At 40.3% G+C, this 27,783-nt stretch overlaps 2 protein-coding genes across 8 annotated transcripts; one reads left to right on the top strand and one right to left on the bottom strand.

Annotated features, from left to right (window-relative positions):
* Nucleotides 1-983: 983 nt before the first annotated feature.
* Nucleotides 984-9,641, bottom strand: LOC139121799 (uncharacterized). 2 transcript variants are annotated; one of them, XM_070686989.1, is made up of 2 exons: nt 8,715-9,641; nt 984-4,680 (listed from the first exon to the last, which is right to left on the bottom strand). In XM_070686989.1, exon 2 carries the CDS (start codon nt 4,491-4,493, stop codon nt 2,097-2,099), a length of 2,397 nt encoding a protein of 798 aa, XP_070543090.1. In that variant the 5' UTR covers nt 4,494-4,680; nt 8,715-9,641; the 3' UTR covers nt 984-2,096. The 2 variants fall into 2 exon arrangements, with proteins under 2 accessions (XP_070543090.1, XP_070543089.1); XM_070686988.1 differs by having other exon boundaries at nt 8,988-9,641.
* A 2,176-nt stretch (nt 9,642-11,817) lies between these two features.
* On the top strand, nt 11,818-25,651 carry LOC139121800 (neuronal acetylcholine receptor subunit alpha-10-like). 6 transcript variants are annotated; one of them, XM_070686991.1, is made up of 10 exons: nt 11,818-12,152; nt 15,430-15,477; nt 16,703-16,774; nt 17,408-17,446; nt 17,973-18,044; nt 18,833-18,975; nt 20,015-20,059; nt 20,513-20,622; nt 22,037-22,575; nt 23,203-25,651. In XM_070686991.1, exons 1-10 carry the CDS (start codon nt 12,074-12,076, stop codon nt 23,787-23,789), a joined length of 1,734 nt encoding a protein of 577 aa, XP_070543092.1. In that variant the 5' UTR covers nt 11,818-12,073; the 3' UTR covers nt 23,790-25,651. The 6 variants fall into 6 exon arrangements, with proteins under 6 accessions (XP_070543092.1, XP_070543091.1, XP_070543095.1 ...); XM_070686990.1 differs by having other exon boundaries at nt 11,819-12,152; nt 15,427-15,477; XM_070686994.1 differs by lacking the exon at nt 15,430-15,477 and having other exon boundaries at nt 11,819-12,152.
* Nucleotides 25,652-27,783: the final 2,132 nt, after the last annotated feature.

Below are 27,783 nucleotides of genomic sequence, written 5' to 3'. Positions count from 1 at the left end.
ACCAGGCGTTTAGTGTACCCACTCCACGACAGCTGTGGCACACAAACGTCCATTTGTTGTGACAGGGTTTCTATCAATCAGATCAGTAGACTCAAGTATTCGTTTCTTCCGCATGACAAGACTTTGACGTTACAACATTCGAGCGTCAGTGACCGTGGTCAGACTATACCTTCTGGCGGGGATTTTATAGCGGGACATTGCATTCGCGAATCAGAACAAAAAAAAGGAGAGAGACAATTAGTATCGTCTTGTGATATGTCAGTAATAACATTCTAAGGGACAGAAATCGTGTAAAGACGTCATTTAAAGTCCAGCCTTGCAGGACGTAAAACCCACACATTGACGAACGCATAAGTTGCGTCCAATGCAGTTCTTGAACATTTCGTTACTGCGATTGGTAGTCTGAAAGGGGCTCTTTTAAACAACAATAACTCGGTAATTTGGCTTTGTGAAGTGAACGCTTTTATCGTATGAACCGAATTAAACGCCGTCAAAAACGTTCCGCAAGACTGCAATGCCATTTTCAGTCAACGTAACGTTCAGCAACCACTGTATTGAAATTGCAAAATGTAACCTCTTCATGACGTTCTATATCTATTACTTATTACTGGTACAATTGGAACCGAAGGGGCGTTGTGATAATTACGTAGCGTAACACGCGGTACTTAACTACTTTAATTCAAGCCACAGACAAGGAGTAAAAACTTTCATACTGTCTTGAAATGCCAATATTTTGGCTCAACCACTCCGTTGCTTTGCCATTCAATAAATACCTCGCTTGAATATTTTCGTCGATGTGTAACTCAGAACCAAGGTAATGTCAAAATAAAACTATAAACACGGAAAGTGCTTGCAGACGACATCACTGGACTGACATTTGTGCATGCCTGTAATCTTCTGTCATCGTTTTGTTGATTTGTGTGTGTGTGTGTGTGTGTGTGTGTATATGTGGCGTAATGAAGTAATACGAAACAGACAACATATTGATTTATAAATTATCTTGTGTTATTCAAGTTTTCGTTGAATTGGAAATGACTCTGGTTTTGTCAAAACTTTGACAGCGTTATAAATAGTGCTTACTCGTAGATTATCTGTCATGAAAATCATACAGTGAAGAATACATTGATTGTGGTGGTCGATCAAACTGATAAAAAAGTTAGTAAATATTTACATGTGCTTTTCCATCTTTTCACCTGAGATGGTGAATGTATATTGCAAAAACTCGAATCTGTGCCTACTTATGGCGGTGTCACGTGATTTTAAATGGCTGCCTCAGTATGTAACTTGGTGTTCGTTATTTACTTCGACTGTCACGGAAAAAATGACGATGCAGCAAAGAAATACTCGTGTTTTATAGCAACATGTCGTAGAAGTAGACATGTAAAAGTTTTTTAAACGTAACATGAAGTAGATAAACATCGCACTCGAGAAATGTCTCGACCGACGGGGAACGAAGCCCCGAACTGTCACGGTGCATAAGACAAGCCATGACACTGCAGCTATTTCTTGAACGCACATGCCAATGCATACGTGTTGATGATGTAACACCCCCTCCCCCTTCTAAAATCTATAAATGAACCCATTATGCTTTCTCGGAATACTTTCTGCATACACTATTGCGAGGATCGTATCTTGGTCGACCAAATGAACACGCTCACGGCGTTTCCATGGCAGTTTTGGAATTTTGTTTCAGTGCACCTTTTGGCGGCACCTGACTGTCGTCTGCAACCTTGCAACGCAGAATGAAAAGACCGCCGGCAGACTTGTCAATTCTGTCGGCGTGTAATAATTGTTTGCAAGTGTGTATCATGATATCAACAGACGGTTCGGAAGACTTGCTGATATTTGCTCTATTTTTTCATTCAATGTTCCTCAATATATCACGCCATAGTCATCAATATTTTATAGATCGCGTTTGTTTCATTTTTATATGAGTGTAACTTTACATTTATTCTACTGGAAAGTCAAACAGTAGACTCAAAATGTGAGGAAAATTCCTCGGAAGACTTGGGAAGGCTGAATGTTTCTGTCGTTATACAGTGTTTTCTGTCTGAAAACCGAGCTGTAGAATAAAACTCGATCTTAAAGGACTAGGGCTAAGAAGCGTCTCCATTAACAACGATTTCTTGCCGTTGCTGTTGTTTTGCTTTTTTCCCTCGCCTTGGTTTCTTCAAGGGTTTGTTAGAGTCACGGTATATAGCTATTTCTCGGACCTGCACCTGTTCTGTAAAGCGGACTTTCTTGCCTAGTCTCCCAGCCGACAAGTGCGTCGCGCTGTCGTTGAGCCCGGCCAGGTACGATTTCAGGGACGCGTTGTCGGAAAATTCGACGCTGGTGGCGATGGTTGGCAGGCCGAGCGTGTGCTCGGGTTTTTCGTCATCCCCGCTTTGCTTGGATGCCTTTGTTTGGGTATCGGTAGACGGCGGCGGCAGACCCCGCATCAGTTTGCTTTTCCCCCACCTCAGCCTATCGACTTTGTCGCTGACGGCGTTCCACTGCAGCTGAGTGTTTTCGAATTCCTCTATCTGCTGTCCCAACATGGCCTCCGCCGCTGCGACGGCGCTGCAGCTGCGGCATCGCTCCTTCACGTTGCCGTGGATACAAGGTCCGTTATTTTGCACGGGTCTGATCATTTTACCGGGTCTCTTCATCGCCCTTTTATCTTCCATCATCGCCTTCTGCATGTAAGAATCGTCAACATATGACGTCACATCCGACAAAGTAATCTTACCGCCCGGGAATTTCAAAGGATTGGAACTCTGCTCAAGCTCAACGTTATATCTCGACAAGATCTCCTCGGCATTCACAGGTTTTTCATTTTCCTTGCCTCGACCATCTTTCACCTCTTGTTTATCTCCATCATGAGTTGGCTGTTTCTCGCTGACATTTTGAACCGACCCGTTCCCTGTATTTTTGCCAGGCGGTCCGTTCAGCCCTACTCTGTTTGGCATTACTGACGATTCGCTCTCGCCGTTCTTTGTCGTTTCTTTGTTTCCGTTCGTCGTCACACGGAGCTCCTCCCCTTTAGACTCGTTGACGACGTTGGAATTTTCGCCTCCCGCCATTAAACTCTTCAATTTTCGTATCGAAGGCGGGTCGTGGTGTATGATTTTGTATGATTTGTGGTAGCTTTGATCGTCGATGTTTAAACTTTGCGAAGCATCTTTCAGTGGGAGTACTTTTAATTTAGTCCTACTCTTGGACGGTGAAAGGCGGGCTTTCTTCTTTTCAATATTTTTCACCAACGTCGGAGTTGACTTTGGCACAATACCCATCGATCTATTCTTTCTCATAACAACGGAGGCGCGAACTCTCTTTTTCAATTTTTTTCTCGTGTCTGTTGAACTCCCAAATCCACTTTCATCAGTTGTTGAGTCGACACCGTTCTTTGTCCCTTCTTTCGTCGCGAGTTTAGACTGATTTGTCACCGCTTTCCTGTTATTAGCGGTTGTAAGTTTAGTCTGAGTGGCCCTGTCTGCGATTAGCAATGGATTCTCCAAGCCCGATTTTTTCGTTGGCCAGGAGTCCGAGTCTGAAAACGCGTCGACGTAGTCTTCGTCCAGCTCGACGTCGCTGTCCGCGGGTAGACCGCCGGTCAGGTCATGAGTCTCATTGTCCAGGGAGTTCGCCACCGAATTGGCGTGGCCTGCTCGCCTGTTTGCCAACGAACACATGACACAGGTGGAGATTGCACTTTCAGATGCACTGTGCTGGTGTTGTGGGTCCATGGTCATCATCGAGTCGAGCGAAATAGTCGGCGAGTCAGGTTCATTTTCGACCCGGGGAAGTTGCAAACTAATTTTCAACGTCCTGCTCTCAGTGTGGACCCATTCAAATCGAGTGTCCTTCTTGGATTTCTTTTTCTTTGGAATCCTGACTTGAGATTCGTCCTTCAAGAAGACTAACTTTGTCTTTACCTTTTTAGACTGTTTCTTGTCCGACTCACCGTCGGCTTCTCCGCCCATGTTCACCGACATTTGTCCTTCGGGCACCGACGACTTTTCAGCCCGCCGCACAAAGTCAAGACCGAGTCCCGTCGGGTCACTTCGGGACAGTGGATTCACGAGTTGCACTTTGTACTCGGTGTTCGTCGGATTGCCTCCGTCGACACCCCTTCGGTGTAAATGAGTATTCGTCTGAAAATATTTACTTGTGAGCGACAGCGACTTCGCCGTATCCACGATCGATATCGAAGGCAGGGCCACTTTCCGCCGTGAAGGTTCGAATCTTTCCGGGGACCTGCTTCTTGTCGGCCTGTGAAGGTAATGTCTGTCCCGCATTAACTCCTGAGTTCGTCTGGTGTAGGCCATCATCGATCCTTGCATCTCGCGTCGCTGAGTCATCTCGCGATTCTTGGCCCTTATTTGGTTCGTAAATTCTTTCGACACATGGTGAAGTATCTCCTTGGCCCGCGGAAGAGTCGCCTCGTCGTCGGCGAACTGCACGCCGGCAACGTTCACGTCTTCCGGGCCCATTGTGTCGGATTCCGGCATGAAGTAGAGAAGGGGGCGTTTCCAAGGTTACGTGACAAGTGCCTTATGTTGGGCCAACAACACACAGTTAGGTCACGTGATCACTTCCAAGTGGCCGATAACGTCAGCATTCTTCAGGTTCTCGTTTGTCGGCAGGTAGGGGTGCCTTACGATGAGCTTTTGCTGAAATATTTCACTGACTGGACGCCTGGAATATACAAGAAAGAACTGTGTGTTAAACAATCTGAATGTACGCGAGAACCTCATCCTGTCTGCCCGAATTCAGAGACATTGTGAGGTTAAAAGTTGGAATGCGATTTGGTCGGGCCGCCAGTGAGAAGAGATCATAAACGTGAACGCAAAACAAAGCGCTTACGGAAGCGTCAATAAACTAAAACATTGTATGGCCAAAGCCTTCTGCTTTACATTCTTTTTTTATTTCCCCCTGAGAAATTCTGCAACGCCTTCAGAGCTGTCTTAAACAAGGATACAACCTCAATTAGCAGTGACTTGGAGCAATGCGCTCTTTTGTTATTCACGGACAATGAAACGGGAGATTCTGGGTCGATTGAAAGCGTATTTTTGAATGTACCCGGCATTAGCTGCCACTCTTTCGAAACAACACTTGGAGTTTTGTAAAAAGTGGCTTTTGATAGTCTTTCAACTGACTTATTGGTGTGACACGGCCATCAGTGGCCCCGTAATAACAATTTCAACGACCCTTGCAGACCTCAGTGTCCAGTTCTTCTGGCATTGGTTGATCAAAAGGCGCTGTTTCTAACCCCGTCGGATGTGATTATCCCTAAGGATGGGTTGTTAGATCAATTTGGCAATACTGAAAAGATCCGATGTTTTCATTCTGGAGGGTTTTGAAGACACAAATACATACCAAGATTACATATCAGTGATACCAAAGCGTCAGCGTTTCGTCGTTGGAATACAACAGCTATCGCCTGGGACTGTTTGAACTAGGTCAGTATTTCTTCCATGCTGGGACAGAAGCTTTCGGTTGGATTTTTCAAAATATCAAAACGGTTTGAAAGCCAAGACCGACTATAGTTAGGGATTGGTTTTGACGATTAATATCTCTGCTGTGCTAGCAATGCTCACTGCGCATGCCCAAACTTTGGCTATCAGATTGAACGAGTTATCTTGGGTCATCAAAATTAATGGACTGAACTGACAGTCTATGATATACGCCTCAAGATATGTCTTCGATAGAGAGCTGCAAAAATACCACTCGAGATAAATGACGAGCATAAAAGACAGAAATGACACTAAATAATTCTGTTGCTATCATTGAAATCATGCTGCCTCGCGGCTAAGGTTAAAACTTTGAACTTTGTGGAGAGCAGCAGAGCGTAAATGCCACCGGCGAACACTTGGAAATTGACACTTGTGTCAGAGAAACAAACAACAATGAATAATGAATCAACAGTGTTCAACAGTGTTCGTTTCAATTGTTGTTTTTAACTGTTAACAACTTCAATAACGAGTTCGAGTCTCGCGTTTGTTGCGCGACAGAATTTAAATCACAGGATTTCGAAACAAACTCAAGAAATAGGTGAATCATTATCATCAAGGTCACTGCTAATTGCCGATGTGTAAACAGCGTTTAATCGTTTTATGGCCGACGTTGAAAACGGGTCCAGAAGAACTGTTAAACATTTTTGATGTCACAATGTGGACGACGAATCGCTAGTAGGTCATAGGTCAAAGAGAAAACTGACGATCCGATGTTACAGAACAAAGATTTATCGTGGACAATTGAAGATAGCTTCTTCTGCTTCTAGGCTACGTGTAAAATTATAAACATGATTCCATAACGAGGCAACATCACGGCTTTTATGTTAAACCACGCATTAAAAACCGCCGGGTGTCTTCTTTAAAAATTTGCGTTTACGGACTCTTGAATATGAAAGCTTTCTCTCTACTTGTCCTTGAAATGTAGAAAGTTGAACACACAGGGCAAAAATAAAACACACTAATGATCTTTTAAATCCGAGTGTTATAGAAACTTTCGCATATAAATGGAGATAAACAAAGCCTTTTCCATCATTGATTTGTAATTAAACAAGACGTTTATATCAGGCTGTCTAAGACTCGTCTGCTATCGTTTTAACAGTATCCCTCCAACTGTTTCACTTCTGTTTTACTAACAAACCCAGAGATGATATTATACATTCAACAGTTTTCAGTTTATACACATATGGTATGACTCTAAGTGTGTCACAGGGCTAAGTGGAATATGTGGAAATACCTGACACGATTCTTTGGGCCGCATTTTTGCTTCACGTTCACCGAGTATCGTGGCGAAGATTGGAGATGCACAATTATGTGCGTCCTGCAGTGCAAGTATTTGAAGGTAAAACATCAATGTAGAAACATGCGGCGTATCGACGTATTCTTTAGACTGACATTGTAGACATAATGACGACGACGACTAAGTTCATTGACGCGAAAGCAAAGAATGGTCGAACTGTGTCGTCTTCCTCGCAGTCACGAGTATAAATAGAATTACATTTAACATATTCAAAATTCAGTATAATTGTTGAGTCGTCACAGCAGGAGACGTTAAAGTCTTTCAAATATGTCGAAAACCATTAATATTCTAAATCTATATGTGTTAGGGTGTTCTCTTGGAGGAAAATCATCGTGTGTGTTTACGTTCGACATGGCAGTCGTTTAGTAAGCTTACATGCAAATAATTTAAATAATTTCAATGTTCTGTAGAAAATTTGATATGTGGCGACAGTACTCGTTAATGTTTACTATTCTCTCATATCAACAGCTTTCATATTTTCTGGATCGATATCTAAAGATGAAATACCACCTTACCGCGGAGGCCCACCAAGCTTTGCGTCCAACCACCTGTTGATTCTCAATATGCAAATAAGGTGAATTTGCGAGCACTGTCACGTCTGATGTACATGATATGTGACCCGGAGCAACTAGCAACTGGCGACCCTTTGCAGTAGTAAATTTGGTGAATGTCGCCAAAACTGAGAGCTGTAAGAACGCTGAATCCGCGAACTCGACTTCCTCAGCGACAAAATCTCTCCAGCGGCGATCTAGGTCATTCCACACTGTTCCATAGTCCAAGCCCTGCCGTTCCTCCTGAACTGAAGCGGTAACTCTGCTTGTCGGCCTTGTAAACAATTTCGTACAAGAAAGTGGGTATTGCCATCGGCTTCCCCTCCTGCGACGTTTCCACGGCGTTTGAGGATCGCTAAACGTGTACAAACACTGGCTTCGCCGTTCCTTTTTGTGCGAGTAGACTACGACATTACCGGGCGACGATATTCCTCGTGGGAGATTTTCGCGATTTACGTCGCTGATCCTTTTAAGACCAGGACAAACCGACTTTGAAAAGAAGGGATTTGACAGACATCCACTGCTTATAACCGAGAAGAGATGTGACCGGCATCCGAGTCATGCCGAAATATTTCGACTATTCAACGGCTAAAAGCCCAATGTTTGTTCAAATATCCCTGCTTCATCACATGTTAACCCGAATAACAGCATCCGTTGAAACACAAACGGCAGCTCATACTGGTCTAGCCGTCCTCATGTTTGGGCAGATTACGACTGATTCCTTACTACTTCTTTTATTAATTATGTTTATATTTAACAGAGAGCCTACTGTGTCTGTAGCGGAAGGGAATTACACGCGGAGTCGTGGAGGCACAGAAATGAGAACGGAATTTTCAACCCGCCGTGCGGTTTCCGTGTTTTTGCGCAATCCCATGTAGCAACGGCGTACATGGTGAGGCGTTTCACCAATGTTGACATTCGTGCTAAGAATGGCGGCTGCACGGACTTTTATGATCTGTCTTGTGCAATCATTATTATGATTTTATCAGTTTTCAAACGTAACATAAAGGCTTCCCGTACTTTGATCACTGCCGCCAGTTTCCCCACATCAACCAGCCGTGGTGATTAACGGTCCACTTTGGCTACCATCGACCGGTTTATGCTTAGAATGAGCAAAAATGGACGACACCGTCAGGGCCTATATTCTATTTTGATATTTTTACTTTTTTAAGTAGGTTTGATCGATTTTAAAACTTCTGAAGGTGCATGAGGTGTAAGAAAGCGACCTAGGCTAGCTGAGCTAGCCAGAGATAGTCACTTACAAAGTTAAGCGGGACACGAGCATAAAGGCCAAGAGGCCATGGTGTTGCAATTACATTGTTGCAATTACATTGCGAAATGATAGGAAAATAACATACATTAACACACCTGTTTAAGGAACCTTAGCTTGGATATCATACCACTTCCACGCTGTTAGTGCTTGTTAAACGGTGCTGCGACAGGCAATTAATTGAATGTGAAACTTTACTTAATTGCTACACTTGAGGGCGACCACTCGCGGCCTGTATCCCAAAAACAAACTTCACACTCGCTTGAACGACAACCACTAATCCATTCGTTTTGTCCTGACGTGTGGTTTTAGTGAGAAGTCCCCCTCAAGTACAGAGTCGACACAGCGTATGACGTAGATGCGTTCCTTACCTTTATTTTGCTTGGTATTTGGTCAATACACCTGTCTATTGGTATCGAAACCGCGCATCGTCCTGTTGTTTCATCGACTGAACTCTGCATTGTCCATTTCACTGCATTGTACACGCTTCTGTTTACACCGAGTCAATTTCGCACCGTCTTCAAGGTTAAGAAGTGGCGAGTTCAAGAGTCGGACCCTTCCTTGCTGATCTTGAGCGTCCGATTAACTGTGGCGTACGAGATCTCCAAACGTTTTGCTCCGTTGTTACATGTCGACTGCACACCACACAGAAAACAACCTGTCACACGTAACATTTGACCCCTCTCGACGGCTCCCTATTGAGTTTGCAGAAAGGGCCACCACAGGAGCCTCCCACGTCACGGAGATTCCAATAGACCTGATGTAAATTATTGAGTGATTAAAGACAGTGTCAGGCAAATTGCTTTTCACATAGTGCTTCGGCGTCCAAACTCAACAGGTTCTGTTGGCATTCTTTGTTTTGCAAGCACCAGTACTGACGTGGTATTAAGCGAGCGACAGCGATGAGACCGCCTGTTAGTCGCGCTTCCTGCCCGCAAAGAACGCCATAAAATGTCATTTACGGCCGACTACGAAATGTGTCGCCTTCCTTTATGCGAAAGAATGTCTCATTATTTAATGATGTCGGGAAGCATCTCCCTTCATACCAGGGTTAGGGAGCATCGTCGCCATGACGACCTGGAAACAATGAACTCGGACGTGTATCTGAAGTTGTTGTTCGGAGTAAATCAGCCGGACTAAGTTCTACCCTTCTCTAATATTTATGAGGCTGTCGATGGTTGCTATTGGCTCGGAGGGAAATAATCGATACAGTGGCACGCAGATAAACTGTGTCCATCAGTCCGACCTGACATATATAGGCTATTGTTCTCACGCCCAAGCGAGAAACTGCTGAAAAGAACACAACGGGCTTCCTCGCTGCAACATCGGATAAACGACGCCCTCTTTTGTGCACCTTGAAATACTTGAAATTGTTTATTGTCTGTCAGCGCGTCTGAGCGGGCAGTTTCGATTTTTATCAAATTCTAAAGGTCTGGATCAAACTTTCAATCTCTTACCTGTTAAGTTGTTCGATTACTTAGTCACCCATGATGGTTTTGCCAGAATTCATCATTATGTGTCTTGTCCTGATCTGCTGTGACCGAGTAATTTGTGTGATATTTTTCGTTTCTCACACTCTTACAAAAATGCGATGACATATGATATCCTTATAGAAGTTTATAGAAAAGGCATTTTCCTGAGCAATTGTTTCAAAGTTTTCTTCAATGAATTTGTACACAGTGTATATACGTGTAAAATGCACTGTTATTTTTTACATTTGAATTCAATGCAGTCTACAAATTTGCAGGTTGAGTTAATTGACAAGATCAAGCCCGTGTATCTTATACCGCCTTGGAAGTAGAAAACAAGAAGCAGTAGTTGATATTAAAAACAAAAAATAGTAAAAAACTGGCCTTAAAATCCATTATGTATATTGTCCGAATTTGCCTGTGATGGTTATATCCAGATGTGTGGTTTGAATCATGGACGACAGAGCGGAAGGTCTTCCCATCAACTGTCTGTGACTGAACAGCTGTTGAGCGCAGATGACCAAGATTCCAGAGCGGTCTGCTCTTTAGAACTCACAGCATGCTTTCTACGCAACATTTGCTTATACCGTCATCTGCAAGCACATCAGCCTTGTAAACGATACCGTTGGCTTGGCAAAATCGTGAAGCAGTACTGAATCTTCCCTGTGAAGATCTCTCTCTCTCTCTCTCTCTCTCTCTCTCTCTCTCTCTCTCTCTCTCTCTCTCTCTCTCTCTTCAGTAGACGTTGTATATACGTTATTTATACGTGTTATATGTTATGTATACCACGTTATACGTTATGTATACGTGCTTATGTGTGTTATAGTTACGTATACGTCATTTGTCAAAAAAATCCGTAATCCCACTTGTTTCAGACAGTTTCTGTCCGTATTTTCACGCATAATGTGGTGATCAGACCTGACTTCAACCTCAGTCCCTCCATGTGATTCAAATGACTTTGGCTAGCTCTGTGCGGGATCTCGCGAGATTTTGATTTTTAAAGTGCCACTCGAGTTTTTATAGTTTATAGGGTCGGAGAACAACTCTAAAAGGAAAAGTAATGTATTTGCTTTAAAATTGTCTATACTGTAGGTTGAAATGAGCGATAAAAAAACTGATGCCATTATGGGAAAAGTTTGCTTCATGAGTGTCTTTCAAATACATATGTACAAGGCAAAGCAAATAACGAAGACACAAAATGGTGTTTTATCGACGTTGTAAATAGCCCCTGTTGAATGATAATTTTTTTATCGCAGGTTAGGAGGTATTATGACCATTCTATCGTAGATTTAAGGTAAGCATTGTGACGCTTTTCCCCAAAATAATTTGTTCAAAGCCGCTACTTTTGCTAATAGTCTTTTAGAAAATCATAGTGATAAAATGGCATTATCTTGATTTATGGGTGCAAGTCATGGTAATGGTCTAACACTGCACTGGACTTGGGTAGTCTGCTATTAAACTCAATCAGCTACTTAGAAACACCCTGTTAGATATTTCACTCTCCATCCTGTGTCGCAAGATGCCGTCCTGCATTCACCAAAGACACGCTAAATCTCGTAGAGTCTCGCGCTGCACAGACTACGGTCTTCAGTCGAGCAATGCGTTCATACAGAATAAACCCCTTTCAACTCAGTATTTTGAGATTGAGCTTTAAAATCAGCTGGCCTGACCTTTAACCTAGGAATCGCCGCTAACTTGTATTGATCACAGTCATTTTGAATAATTAACCGTCCATCGATCCGAAATAAAGTGGTGCGTTGACGATGACCGCCGGGTGGCGTTCTCAATGAATCGAGAAAGATAAGATTACAACCGACCAGGTGCGTCAGGCCTTTGCTGATTTTTTCGCGGTCCTATGGTCGTTTCCTTTGGTTTTACGAATCCCAGGGTCCTGAAAGAAGAGGAGGTCATTCTTTAAAGGTGTACAATCATCAGTTTTTGTTCTTGAACTTCTTCATGTTGTTTATTTGTGTCAACGACCGGTAACAATGCGTCGACTCCGGACATCCGCCCATCCCAACCGCTGGACTTATCTCATCCTTGGAATATGCTTTTTCAACATCTCAGGTGAGTCAAATTTCAACATCTATGATTGAAAAACAAGAAACATGTGCAGATTTGTCACCATGTACATTTATTTCAGACAATTCTAAGATTTGAACTCGTTTATGTGACTCGATTTTAAAAATCACAAACTGTCGTGTTTTTGGCTATGCAGTTTACATGAGTCAGCCAGTCTATGTAAAGCCATTGGCATTTTACATTGTTCTCAAATCGGTCTGTACAATAAGGATTATGCGACTAATTCCAAAATAGACATTTAAGTAGTTTGCGTGGGGTATATCTCCAACCAAAAAGTGGCTTTACTCATTTGTTTGTAAGCACCAAGGCCAACAGAGATATATTGGCGATGCTTATGTTCGACCGTTAGGATCTGCAGACACAACATCGACAGACCGATAAACAAACACCGTTGGAGAGTTTTTCAACGGTTGACTTAGGAGCCGGTTCAATATTGTCATAGGGAGTCTACACTTAGTGAGAATAAGGAACAAGTCAATTGTTTTTGTTTTTTGAAATGCTTCGCTTGCAACAAAGGGGAAGATACCAGCGCACCTAAGCTGCAACTGCAATTTGTATTTGCATTGCTAATGATGGTGCAATCGATACCAATAAAAAGGGACTAGTGTAGAGATGGATAGCCATGTCAGAAAGAGATACCCCGAGCCACAGTAATCTAGAATTTCTTTACGTTATTAACGCTATCCATTGTATTTCACAATTGTGCAGTGCACTGTAGGAAGAGACGAAAACAACACGATCGAAACTAAGCAATGGATATAAGTCTTGGCAGAGTAGTCTTTAAAGTGACAAATTTTTCGTTCGCCAAAAACTCGCTTAATTATGTATGATAAGCTTATTGTGCCATCATGTTTCCTTGAAAAATATAACAATGTTTCATTAGCGATATATTGATACGATAAGCTTTGTACAACACTTGGTTGATTTGATAAGGAACACTTAAAGTATTTTCAACACTCAAGTTCATGGAGAAGTGTCACAATATCTGAATATTGTGTTGAAACAAAAGGATAGTAAATTGTAGACCAGCGACACATTGGATGCTGCGGCTGCTTAATAATTCATTATTTTTGTTTAAAAAGAGAAGAAAAGCGAACGTTATTCCATGTGAATAATTCACCTGTACAGAGACGTTGATGTAAGTTTTGTTTTTCGTGTCCGTGAACTTGACCCTCTCAAGAAAAAATAAGTACGTGAACGCACACAGCAAAATGGCTATCATAACCAAAACAAAGCATGGAAGTAGAAAGCAGTTTCATGCATAAAGGGTGGCTAACTGATTCTGTTAACGATATAAAATTAAGTGATTTGAAAAGCGTGAACTCTAGCGTTTTTGTTATTCATCAACTGTAATATGTCATATTTGACATGTGTTTGTTGATGAGAGAAAGCAATGTGCTGAACTAAGCAAGGTGCTGAATTGATTTCTTTGAGTTCTTCAATTGTCTTATATCTTTATCATATCTGTCCTATAAAAAAGGAGCATGTTTATATTCTTATTCTTCCTAAGGCATGCGATGCAAACAGAACGCATTGTCTGCAATATGCAGTTTTAATATTGAATGAATTCTACTCACTGAACAATACATTCTACATTACACACACTCACACTGTATTGACAAGCTGACCGCCAAGCCTTTCCATACGATTTCAAGAGCAGAAAAAGAAACCGCATTTCACAAACAGAACTAAAATAACTGAATACAGATCAAGCGTTTCATCTAATTGAGCTTGTAGAGAAAGAAGCGACAGATATAACAAATACGTGTACTTTTGAAAATCAATACTGCTGCTAAAATCTGAAAGACAAGTTTTAATTGAAAATGTTTCACAAGCACTTATTCAATTTCTCTATCCGCTTTTATACTCATGTCCTGTATTGTTAACCGATCCATTATTGGCAAGTGCAAAAAATGACTAAAGGGCGTTTACCGGATGGGTGCGGCTCCCATATACTAGGTTACGTCATTTATTTTGCTCCGGTCGATATCGTATACTGAATAATTATCACAAAATCTTCGAAAATATTATTACTTTATTGATTGTTGGCCATTTTAACGACCACTACGTAGACCTTGCATGCTGGTAATTTTGTATTCAGTGTTCAAAATTACATTTGTTGTAAGACAAAAATGCTAAATTTTACCTGAAGATAAATTTTGATGGCAATTCAGTACAGAATTCATACAGTGAATACTGTTGGGTGTTACAAATTGTTCAATCAAAATGTCGGATTCATGCCAACAAAAATACCAGAATGTAGTCATGGGGGACCAAGAGCATTGGTCAGTTGGTCCAGCTTCAGTTTAACATACCGGGATGTGAATTAATATTTCTTTCCATGCAGTTTACAGATGGCTCTGTGTATTGTTGGTAAAATTAATTCGGTGAATACTTTGTCGTCTTTCAAAACTTATCATAGCTAACACTTTGCAGTATGTCATGCATTACACCGTGTAATAATTTCATGTAATATCATGATCGTATTATCTCTATAGCATTATCATATTGTGTGACTCATATCATTTATTTCACATCACATCATATCATAGAAAGGCACACCATATGACGTCACGTTACACCTCTTTGCAGTACAGTACAGCACGGCACTAAATGTCTCATTTCTGTATTGAGATGCAAAGCTCGCCTTTAACTCTCAAACTCTTTTCCCCAATCTATGCGTTTGTTTTAGCCCCATTATACGCTTATCTTTGCTGGTTGGAAAGATTTTACTTTCTTTAACTGTATTTTGATTTATGTCTCGTTTTCTTAGTTAGGCCGAATGATCCTACCTAAATTTATACTAATCAGAGCTGGCAGTTGAAATGATAAAAACAATGCAAATAGCGCCCGCAATTGTTCAGAATGCGAGATATTATTTCGTTATAATGTTCTTAAATTTTACTGTTTAGTGATGTATGATGAAATAGACGGATTGTAAATCTAAGTGTTCACGAATCGAACATATCAATAAACAGATATTCTTATACTCACAGCACAAAGTTTATGGTAGATATTTTGACGTGGTAGACACATATAATTATTCATAAATAAACACATATTTTTCAAACACAGGTATATAAAGCGAAGAATGGGATTTGGGGAAATAATGTAATCCAAACATCTGAATTTAATTTTTGTAAGATCTACAAGCCACACACTAGTCCCTCTACAACAGATTTCTAATTATATGTTTTCTCGAACTCAATATCTTTCTTTGCTTCTCTTTCCTTCCACTTACCTTGCTGACACGTGACAGTAGTGAAATGTCAGTCGACGGCCGAGTCTTCTGTTACGTCACTTCCGCCAGGTAAACTTAACAATATGTACATAATTATTATAGCGTACATGTTTATTATTGTTACGTTGTAGTGATTCACCCTTACCGTATTTCGTTTGATATAAGACATGTACCAATTTTGTTCAATTCAAAATACCTGCCGTGTCCGACTTAGTAGACATCTTTTCATGTAACATGATGGGAACTAATTTGGGATAATTGGATGATGAAGTAATGTCGGTTTAATCTGCAAATGTAAGCTCATCTGCTTTTCTTTTTACATTACACACTTGTTTTTATGAGTAATTTGAAATATTGCAACATTCAGCTATATGGCACCTAACACTTTTGAGAAATTTGAAAAATATGAAGATCCCATTATCCCAAATTAGTTCCAATGGTGTGATGTTGTTTTGTTTGATTTTTGCTTCCTATTAACGATGATTGTTTTATTCCGGCCGTTGACTGAAAAACGCCGCTAGCATGGTCCCTCTGTGGTCTGCCCGAGACCTTTAATCAGGCTTGTACTCGTAAAATTGCTTAAGGTCAATTTCTATATGCTTTTTGCCATTCATTAAGAATTTAATACGTATTTGACAAAAAAACGACATTTTATGTCATTTCACGTTCAGTCTGCCTTTAGCAAGATAAATAACGTTTGTATAAAACAGAATAATAAATAAGACCAAGATATGACGATTTTGTCCCTTAATTTCGGTGAATTACATGACCCTCTCGAGCAAAACCAAGTATGGGACCATCTGATACATTCACGATTTGCTGTCAAAGCCATTGAAAATTTCTCATTGTTTTTAACTCTACCCCTCAAACTATTCCAGATATTTCGCATCATTGTGTCAGTATAATTTGGGTATATGTATCTAATTATTTCGAGGCAAAATATCTAACAATTTTACAATTTCAGTAGGTCGCGTTTTTTGGAAAATCTTCAAAGCTGTAAAATAGACTTTTCTCAAGTGTTATGAAGCATACCGTTATATCATTCTTCTATTGTTGATATGCTAGAGTATATATATGCTTGCTTGTCTCTCAAATTTTCATATATAGGCCGATATGATTTATGACATAAACATTGGAATTTCAAATTAAATCTAACACTTCATATGCTCCACGGCATGGTTATTGAGTTTTCAAATTAAGTTCCTGAACCTGAAGCGCAGAGCATGGCAGTTAATTTATCATTCATTATATATCGCTTGCATATCCTCAAATAATCCATTGTCTTCATTTTCAGCCTCATCACTTTTGCAAACAACTCTCCCAGAATCCGACTCAACAACTGAACTCACAACCTCAGCAACAAAGAGTAAGTACTTTGCTTCAAGCACAGTCTGTAGTCATATCAAGGTGACGCTGCTCGCTTTTGACAAAACCTATAGAATTACAGTGGTTATAAATAACATAAATTTCTATGAGAAAATTATGTTTATCTCCTTCTGTAATTCATGATACCTTCTTTAGGTTATCATCCCGGCTGCCATGGGATTCCGATCAGAAAGTGAGTTCGTGACCTTATCTTGCATAACGTATCGTCGGATATTTTCAATATTATAGTGACTACAGATAACGGTGAAATGTCGCGGTTATCGACGAGTTAACAATATCGTACATGAAATTGAAATTATGAAATTATGAAATTGAAAGCAGACAGCGTATTTCAAGGACATCACCAAAATGCAAATGAAGAAAAACCGGGGCATTCCATTACTTGGTCCTTCATGGTAGTGCTAGCACTCGCTCCTGGCAAAAACTGTGCATGCATCTTAACTTTTCTTGAACAATTAGGATTGTTTTTTTTCCTTTTCTTAACTATTATACAAGATGAAGTATGACTCACCAATGTTTATTTGATATGAGTTGAAATATTACGCAAGAGCTCTCTGCAAAGGAATCCTACCCGTCATGTCCTGCATAACATGTAATATTTTCTCTCTGACAGCGTCGTCGGGTTCATCCTTCTACACAGATTCGTTTTCTGGTAAAAGTATTTCCTCTGTTCACACGCAATAATGCATGTATATCTATAAATATTAACATCCGCTGGTAACGATAAAATAAACCTCCCATTAAGATGTTATGGTTGCACGTTCCATCATCCCAGATCCCCTAAGAGCAAGTTGGACTCCTACTCCCCTTTCTACAATCTTGACATGGAAACTTTGACATCCGGGTATTCTCAATAATCCTCCGAAGACCGACCCCGTGAAAATTATTATTGGAATTCATTCATTTATTTATCTTGAACCCGTCTGTGGCGTTTCTGTTGCATTATCTTAAAATGTCTGACCATTGATAAGAACGTACATCGAGTGATCCAATTCAATTAATTTGATTATTTTGATCATTTTGTACGGCAACTATAATCAAGTGTATGAGGGAAGTGTGTGACAGGAGTATCGCTAATTTGCATGTAGGGTCACATAGACTTTGGAGATAGTGGCAGCTATACCTCTGCGCAAATGTATTGTTTGTTGGTAACAATATTTTTTCACGTCTTTCTGCAGCTACAGTGCCGTCGGACAGTCCCAACACCACGGACGGACAGCATGATCACAACACCATAGAGATCGTATCAGGTTAGTGTTCCCACACGTCATTTCCGGTCAGGCTGAGACGTTGATGCGCAGTACAGATAATATCAAATTTGAGCATACGTTTTTTATATATCATTTGTTACGAGGTGAGGAATAGTCTTGTGTATTTTGGATTGTCATTCATCAAAATACGCTACTCAGTGAAACTTTGCGATGCTTGATGTGAGTAGAATTTCGGATATGACTATCTGCAACCTCTGTTGAATTTTTCAGTAGCATGAATAGTTGAGGTTTTTTTAATTTGTTGAAACTTAATGTAACCTTTTCGGATGGCGTATTATCGCTAAAATTACTTGGAGTTTACAGCCATTTTCCGCGCTATCTAGGACGTGAGAACTAAAAAGTGAATATTTGGAGGGAAGTGAACTTTTTGCCACGCACGTTCATGTAAGATTACTCTAACACTTTTAATGAACACTGAAAGCAACGTAATTTGCAAGAAACAAATATTGAAAATGCTATTTTCATCACTCTTTTCCATATCAGAGACTAGCCGTGCAGATTTCTTTCGTTAGAATAAATAATAAGTTTTCTGTAGACTACAAGTTAAGTTTGAAATGTCAAAAATTGTCGTTGAAAGATTCATGAATGACATGAAATTTAATGAAATATGAACATGTGTACGAACGTAATCATGTATCTAAGAATGTGCATATGTGCATTGCTGATAACTGACACACACAAGACAGTTTTCGATTATCTGCGACTGAGGGCGCACTTTTAATTATTGCATTGTCCGACTTCCGTTTCTTTCTCCCCGCGATGCACAGGCTACGAAACCGTTGAGTTACAGGAAGCTGGAGTCATACACGATCTCACGAAGAGTTACAACAAGATGGTGCGGCCCACTAAAAACTACACGGACTCACTTCAAGTCACGTTAACGCTGTCCCTGAACACCATTATCGATATGGTAAGCTTGAAAACTCCCCTTTTTTGGTCAAGATATAGCATCACTACATCCTTATCATTTACTTGAGAGACTGAAGATTACTTTCTCTCGATAACGTACTGGCAGAAATGTTGCGGTTTTTTAATCAGCTGTGTATTATCAAGTAATAGAAAGGCGGTACGCCCCTCGGATTGAAAGACAAACTTTTACTGTACAACTTTCTTCAAGGTAACTTTTAACCATTCTCTTTCAAAACTGATTAAGAATAAAAATAGGAGTCACCGTGCAAATTTGATATAATGGACAGAAATTACCTAGTATTTCCTGACACTTGGAATTTCAAGTGGCCGCCATCCCTTTGTGAACTTTTGATTTTCACAAAACTAATCAGGTGAAAATTTATTTCCGCCGTAAATTTCAAAATGAACCTCTACGAGTGGCATACCAAAAGAGTATTGTAAAAGTTTGAGAGTCCGAATATCTATGCCGAGGTGCATGCTACCTTAAGATAATATATCATGTTGTAAAATAGCTCCATTAATATCAATTTTGTGTACAATGTGAATCAGGTAATCGGTTTAGTGCCCAAGCCATTTTAAACGGGTTCCACTTTGATGTCAGTGCAGTATGACAGCGTATAGCAGAATATTGCCGTAACTCTGATTTTTGTTCGTACCCGCACCCAGTTCCCGAAAACTAACTGTTTACCAAAAGGTTTTGTTTAATAGTCTTTATATCAGATATGTACACACCGTTTTAGAGTGTACAGATCATATATGGTAGTACGCTAAGATGATAAAACGAGCGGTGAATTTTTTGATGTCGGAACGCTAAATCATACTCCTGTCGCTGTATGTCTGGTTGCATATATTTCATGGTACAGAGGAAACGATGCATATATTTGTAACTCTTTAATCCTCTTTAAATGATTTAAGTATCCGTGTACAGTGACATAATAGTGTAATTGTTTTTATCACGTTTGTCTGAAACTATGTGGAACATTAATCGCAAAATCACACCAACTTTTCTCTATTTTCTCTATCTGCTACCCGTGTGTCAGAACGAGGTCAATCAAGTGCTGACCTCGAGCGTCTGGATGAGACAGGTGAGTTCAATACAGGATGCCTCTACCCACAGGACGGTGGGTGGACGGACTGTACTCAATATATCAACGTGCAGTACACTGACACTGTTGTTAGGGTATTACGCACTTACAAAATGGAATTCGAATTTCGTGAGGTTTTTTCATGCTTTGCTGAAGGAATCCCTTTTCAAAATTAAAAATGAATAGCAGGAAAACCGTAGAAATTTTTAGATTGGAGATGCAAATCATATGTGCCTACAACTTGTGTATACAGACAGACATGCCCTGAATCTTAGAATTGTCTTGTCTTAGATTCAATTAATTGCTCGATGCACACAGGTCGAGTGGTATAATGATATACTAGTAATACTTTTTACATTAAGAACAAAGTTATACTCGGAACTCGGAAAATTTTGTGTTTCTATTGAGCGTTCAGATCACATAGAGGTAAGATAATCGGTCTATTTCTTATAGGAATGGACAGATGCCGGCCTAGTCTGGAACCCATCTGACTATTATGGCGTCGATGAAATTCGATTGCCGTCAAGTGATTTATGGACCCCTGATATCGTGTTGTACAACAAGTAAGTTGGTATTAATTTGTCAATAAGGCGACAATGTGTAGCATAAGACGTGAGATAAATCGTTTGTGTCTGACGCAGCACAAATGACACTCATGCTGATACGACACAGGAACAGGCGATATTGGTTATAACCCCAAATCGTCACAGATGGATATTTCTCTGCCAACAGATGTAGACCTGAAGAACACATCATAACAATTTTTCATGATCCCATGGCATATTCTTGGTCCAGTTTGTTTCTCATGTTTAAGGTAGCTCGCGCTTCGAAAGATTTTAACATTTCCTCAAACTTTGAGCTTTAATCAAATCAAGTGTCACCCTGCAAAGTTAGGGCTAGAGAAACAAGTTGCCTGACATTTTACCGATATTTCAAATTCAAAATGGCCGCCATATTGGAAAATTGTCGAATTTCTGAAAACTAAGACGGTGAAAATTTGTCTTGCTCCGAGAGCTTTAAAACGAGTCCCCCACAAGAGGTAGATCACAAAAGAATTGTTAAAATTTGAAAGTCAGAATGTCTGTTCAGAGGAGCACTGTACCTTAAATAAAAATCTTGACTGCTGTGGCAAACGAACAATGCCTCTACACTGTGATTTTTAATTTATACAGTCACCAGTAGTCTAAATATGCCCATATATGATCAAGGGGCGTTCCTAGGTATTCAAAATTCCCATGTGAGGGCGCTGTTTTTAAAAGTAGGCCACCCGCTTAAAATCTGTGATTGGTTAGATTTTCTCTTTCCATGGTAACTGTGGCAAAATTGGAACAGGTGACAGTATACCTTTAATGAGTCAACGCTACAACAACGGCATTTTTATCTCCAAATGATGTTTTTACATAAACGTGCAACTGGTATTTATAACTTGCCAGATGTCCTTTTTAAGCTTTGTTTTAATGTTCCGATCAAACATCTACGCCCCTGTCCACTCTTTAGACCATCTCGTATAGCCGTATCAATATTTCTAAATACTCACCTATCAACAGGTGCCTGGGTAGTTTTAACGAATTGCTACTTTCTCATCCAAATATTGATCTTTTCAGTATACATGTTCAGTTTAAAACTGACATTAGACAATCCATTTTTGGTAGTTTACCTACTTGATTTTATTTTCTTGTGTTTTTCTTTAGGTTCACCTTTCATATAGACCTCCCTTTTTCTATGTGACTTTTCTGTGACTGTATTTGTCTGTAATTGTAGTTTTATGTTTTGAGTTTATTTTTGGAACATGTAAATGGGACTGGATCCCGTAGGAAGTTTCCAAATAAATAAATGAATAAATAAACTCCTCTGGTACTGCTGCCCTTAAACATTGAAGTGCGTCACAAAACTAAAAGTCTACCTTTCTATATGCTTTTGTTCACATGGATAAAGAGTGAAGAAAAATTTGTTTTTGACATCTTCCTTCCTTTCCAGTGCGGCCGATAGTTTTGAAGGAGGTGTGATGCCAACCAACGCCATAGTCCAGTCAGACGGGACCGTCACCTGGTTGTCGCCGGCCATACTGAAGAGTGCCTGCCGACTTGATCCTTTGTTTTTCCCATTCGACACCCAGAACTGCTCGCTGCGGTTCGGGTCGTGGAGTTACGACGGCTACCAGTTGAACTTGACCACGAGGGGCTCGGAAGCGGACACAAGCGTTTACTCGAGTAACGGCGAGTGGGAACTGCTTGGCATGCCGGTGGAAGTGCACCTGGTGAGGTATGCCTGCTGCGACACCCCTTACCCGGATGTTAGATTCTACATCATCCTGCAGAGGTTATCACTCTTTTACATGTTCAACCTGGTCATTCCGTGTATAATGATATCATCGCTGGTTTTATTCGTCTTCCAACTGCCCAGCGATGCCGGTGAGAAGATAACGCTGAGTATCACCATCTTGCTCTCGCTGGCCGTGTTCCTCCTACTGGTCGCAGAAACCATGCCCCCAACGTCGGATGTTGTCCCACTCATAGGTGAGCAAAACAGAATTACGCTTTCGTGACAGTTCTAACGTTCCAAGCACCATAACGACATTTAATGTCAACATCAACCTGTAAATTCCCTGTAAACAGATCTACACTTACCGTTGATATTGATGGTTTTGGCCAAACTAAGGGTTAAACAAATGAAAAATTATTGTACACTTGGAGGTTTACTCAGTTCGACTAATACAAAATTAATGGGGATGATACCATAGATTACATAAATTTTGTTTCGCCTAGACGTGACGGAACATGAAACCTGAAATTTTCGAGATCACCATTGCCACCTTTATAACATATACTTACGGATCGACACACGGCAGGACAGTTGTTGTGTAAATTAAAAGTTTTACTATTAGGCGAACAAGAATTTGTTCAGTTTTTGTGTTTCGATACCTGCCTGTCACATTGTCCAGTTATGGTATAGTTTGCACTTCATCTCTTGCACCAACTACATACGTCACTTGAACAAAGAAATCTAGGTAATCTTGGCAACAGGCGCTCGTTAGTTGGGCTGCGTCCGTGAACTCCTGTGGTCGGGACTCGGACTGGGGACTCATTAAAAAACTATGTGACTTCTTGAAGATATCGTGAATGTTTCTTTTTGTGCAATTTTAGGTCAGTATTTTGCATCTTGCATTATCCTAGTCGGTTTATCAACGGGAGCGACTGTGATGGCTGCTGCCAATCATCACCATGGCGACAGCACCGAAGTGCCACCATGGGTTCGCTACCTGGTTCTTGACAAGATGGCGTGCTGCGTTGGGCTTCGGAGCAACTTCGCCGTGTCCCCAGAAGACGAGGAAGGCGGAGCCGGTGAGGGCGATGACGATGCTTCGCGACCGCCCCTGCCTGGCGGCGTCATCAACCCGGTCTTCGAAGACGACGATCCCAGCTTCATGGTCGACGGTGCCAGCGGCGGAGCGGATGGCGGCGCCGCCGCCGCCATTATGATGGAGGAAATTATACCGGACGAAGGAACATCGCTGATCGACCGGTACGTGGAACAGATCGCCAGGAATGTGGAGTATGTAGCAAAGCGCGAAGAACAACAAGATAAAAGCGAAGCTATAGCGACAGAATGGAAACACGTTGCCATGGTTCTTGACCGTTTCTGCTTGCTGGTATTTACCGCTGTTACAGTCGCCCTAACACTGACCTTTATGCTAATGGCCGCTAACCATGTATCGGTTGTAAAATTTTAATTTCCACATTTTATCAGTGTATCAAAACATTTCATTTCGTGCATTTTTGTCTGTACCCTGATGAAGGCAATCTGTAAATGGCCTAGACATTGGTACAATAGAAGATATTGCAGACAAAAGGAGCTAGTCGAGGACACCAATCTTTTCAAAATACGTAAAATATTTCGGACAGAGATGCGTGGTTTTGTTTGTTCTATAATATTAAGAAATAATCATCTACCAAGAAAAATATCCTAATAGACTTGAACTCAAACAGAAGTAAGTGTGCACAAAAAATACTGTTAAAGCACATGCTGTGTTTAAGGTGTAATGTACCTCGGAGACAGACGTTCGGCCTCTAAACATTTCACAATTCTTTTCTGATCTACTACCACTTGTGGGGATTCATTTTAAAGTTCTTCGTTTAACAGCACTTTCCACTGTCCTAGTTTTTCAAAAATTCATTTTCTGCATAGAGTTAACAGGGGGATGGAGGACATTTTGAATTTCAAATATCGGTAAATCTTTGGAAATTTGTTTCTGTAATACCAACATTTGCACGATGACCCCTCCCCCCTATGTTTATTCTTAATTTTGTTCCCTCCCCCCCCCCTATGTTTATTCTTAATTTTGTTAGAGAATAGTTGAAATATTTCTCGAGGAAAGTTTGAGCAAATTTTAAGCCTTTCACTTTCGATGCGTGTACTACCTTAATAGGAGTAATATTATGATCGTATTTAATGAAGACAAAAGTTCCGTCTGTTAAATGTTTTGATATATTACTTGTAAGTTCCTTAAAACTTATAAATGAATCAAAGATTATTTCAATATATGAATCATATTTCACTGTATGTTTTTCTTCCCTATTTATACTATTGACAGTTTATGTCAAATATCGTCTGGAATTTAGTCCTGTTTACGGTGTCAAAACTTCATTAACTTCGGTTTGAACCGCAAGTTACGAGAATAATTTTTTGTCTAATGTGGTATATCGAAATTAAAAGTTACAGAAATGATTTCTTTTTTTCATTTATCAATAATAACTTATTTACATGAATGTGCGTAAAATTTATGAACGTAGGATTAAATTAAGCTAATGTACGAAAAGCACGTTTTTTATCAAGTGCATGCCACCTGAGAGGGCGCTCTTTCAGCCACCTGTTGATCCTCGTCAATGGTTGACAAGGATAAGCTTGGCATTCCGTCTTCGGATTAATGTTTTTAATTTCAATACAGGTGATATTTTTAGCGTTTAGGGCGGCAATTAAATTTAACCATAGTCATTTCATATATATTATTTCTTGATGATTGATAAATAGAATGGAGAGGCACACAATTACGATGGTGACATTGTGAAGGATTGTAAGAAAACGTTTGATAAATTTCCTTTTGTCGACTTTTGGGCCATGGGTAAGGTCACGTTCTCGCTATCATGGACTGTGGTACGGTACGTAAAATAAGATCATTAGCGTTACACCTACGTAACCGACGCGTGAGGGCGCTGTGTAACTATCGACCACCTGTTGATTGTGGCGAGAAGTTCGATTTGTTTGACATAAATTTCAACGCTTCTGAAAATTTAAACCGCATTGTGAATGAAGACTTAGATCAATGGTAAGAAAACTGACTATGAAAAATAAAACCATACAAGTTAAATCATATCATCGAAGAGAAAACAAATATATCACCGTTTGTGAACGTAACATTGTAGACAAATGTCCACCTTTCCATGAGCGTTTTTTATAGTCATCTCCCACCGTTATATTTCCATGTTTTGTATCCTTCTGGCTATTCTCTCTGCTTGAATTACCACGTAATTTTTCATGAATTGCGTTCAACTTTGAGTTGTCTAATGGCAATAAATAGAAAAACCGTTCATCAGGTCACTGTGTCGTGTAATGAATTACCGTAACTATATGAAACTATAAATCAAAAATAACTAAGGTATATTGTTCCCCGGGGATTTTGCCGTTCACGCGTGCTTCGAACATATATGTTTTTACGATATTAACAATTTAGTAATGTGCTTGGCTGCTTTGACAAAAATACGTGTTGGGCGCAGTATATGATAGACATCATAGAGTCCAGAGAGAGTCTCCTCAAAGCAAACAACCCAACCGCAAGAGGGCGCTAATCATTATCTCCGGGCATTTCGCAAATAAATTACACGCACATGACATTTAAACAGCGTTACAAAACTGACCGGACGGATAATCACAAGGAAAACGATTTATCGTTGATGTAGGAGAACTAATAGGTACTGCTAATGCTACCAGCATTTGTTGTCCTAATTTACGTGTTCATTAAAAGTCTCCAAACTGGCAGGTCGATCCACAGGCCCGCCTGCAATCATACGGGCACGAGCAGGCTATATTTAGTAAGTGCGCATACACTAGATTTAAGAATATAAAAGTTATAACGAACCGTGCAATCTTTCAGCTCATTAAAAAATATACCAAATTGTTATTGGTGGCATTTTGTCATGTCTTCATATGTTCTGGATTACATCTCTCAATCACTGTCAGCGGGCTGTAAACGATCTATAGTTAAATGTGCCACGAGCTTTGTTCATATATATTTTTTAATTGTCCCATAGAATTACCTGTTCCATGGGCCAGTCGGCTATAAGCTTGTTTACTTGTATCAAATTAGAAACATATTTGCATTTACTGGTTAAATGATATACCTTTGAAGATAATGGGAAGAAAAAAACATGCTGATTCGCTGTAAATAAATTTTCGATGGCGCCGTGAAAATTTCGATATGGTAATTTGATGCGCTTTTTGTTGTTTATGTTTTCCGTTTAGCAGCATAACGCTGACGTCTTAGAGACAACCGATCACAGGCCCACGTGCGATGAGCAAAGACAAAAGGAGATGAACATAGCACGTTTGAAAATGAGAACTCGAGAGGGCGTTGAAGGTACAGTTATAACCGTAAAATCTTCTCTTCAGCCATTCCCGCCTAAAATTGGTTGGACATCTTATACTTTCATTTTTTAACAGCTCGAAATATGGCAAATAAATAATGTTGTGAAAAATTGTCTTTGCCGTATTATTTTATTGAGGAAGAAAAATGAAAACTTTGCATCAGAAATTATGAGCAATCAGTCACCCGCCAGCCCAAACTTCCGTTCTTTAATCTGCAACAGCAAGAGTAATTTGGCGGAAATCCATTCACACATTTTGCCCTCTATAACAAGAAAAATTGTTTCCATCATCGAATTGAACCAAATTTTTATGTTCAAAGTCAAGTTGTCCTCAACGGATATGCACACAAACAGCACGCATTACAAGCTGTACTCATATTGGCGATAGGCGAAACAATTCCATTTTGTATTCTAACGTTTAAAATCGTCAAATCTCGGTCTGTATCAAGCTCATCAATAAAAAGTATGTTATCTGCGATGATGCATATGAAATGTAAGCTGCCTGGAGCACAAGCAAGTTATCTCTAGAAGAGAAAAATTGGGCCATAAACTTTAATCAATTTTTCTAAAGCGATTGTCTTTCAAATTTCGCGTTCAATGTACCGTGGAGAATATCCAAAGCATATTTTCCACAGGTAAAACTGGTGAGCGTGTATGATTTGCTTTACTACATCCCGGTAAGACCGCGACTTTATACGCTGTATTCGCTTAGACTAATATAAACGCTTTCAAACTTGGAGAAAGCGACCTTACGAGAACGTAGATTCGCAACCCAAGAGCACGCTACTTTCTCGGCTTGTTCTCGGCAATTATCGATTTTCGCACCTTTGAATCTAGCCAGGAGATGCCAATGGTTATTATTTCACTCTTAAAAGACAGAGTGCGTGTGCAATTTATCACGCGAATGGGCAAAACCGTAATTGGCCAAGGATGTCTTTGGGCAATTACCTTCGTGTACTTGATTGTGTCAGCCATGGGCCAAAATAGGCGAAGTCTTTCTCCAAGCCCGTTCCCGGAAAAGAAAAAAGTAAGTCGCTGTGCCCCATTCACGCCTGATTAATGAACTACTGAACGAAGGACTCATTA

This window comes from Ptychodera flava, chromosome 21, assembly GCF_041260155.1.
Source record: "Ptychodera flava strain L36383 chromosome 21, AS_Pfla_20210202, whole genome shotgun sequence".
Lineage (NCBI taxonomy): Eukaryota > Metazoa > Hemichordata > Enteropneusta > Ptychoderidae > Ptychodera > Ptychodera flava.
The sequence above is the reverse complement of the archived record's forward strand: the minus strand, read 5'-3'. Positions and strand labels throughout refer to the sequence as shown.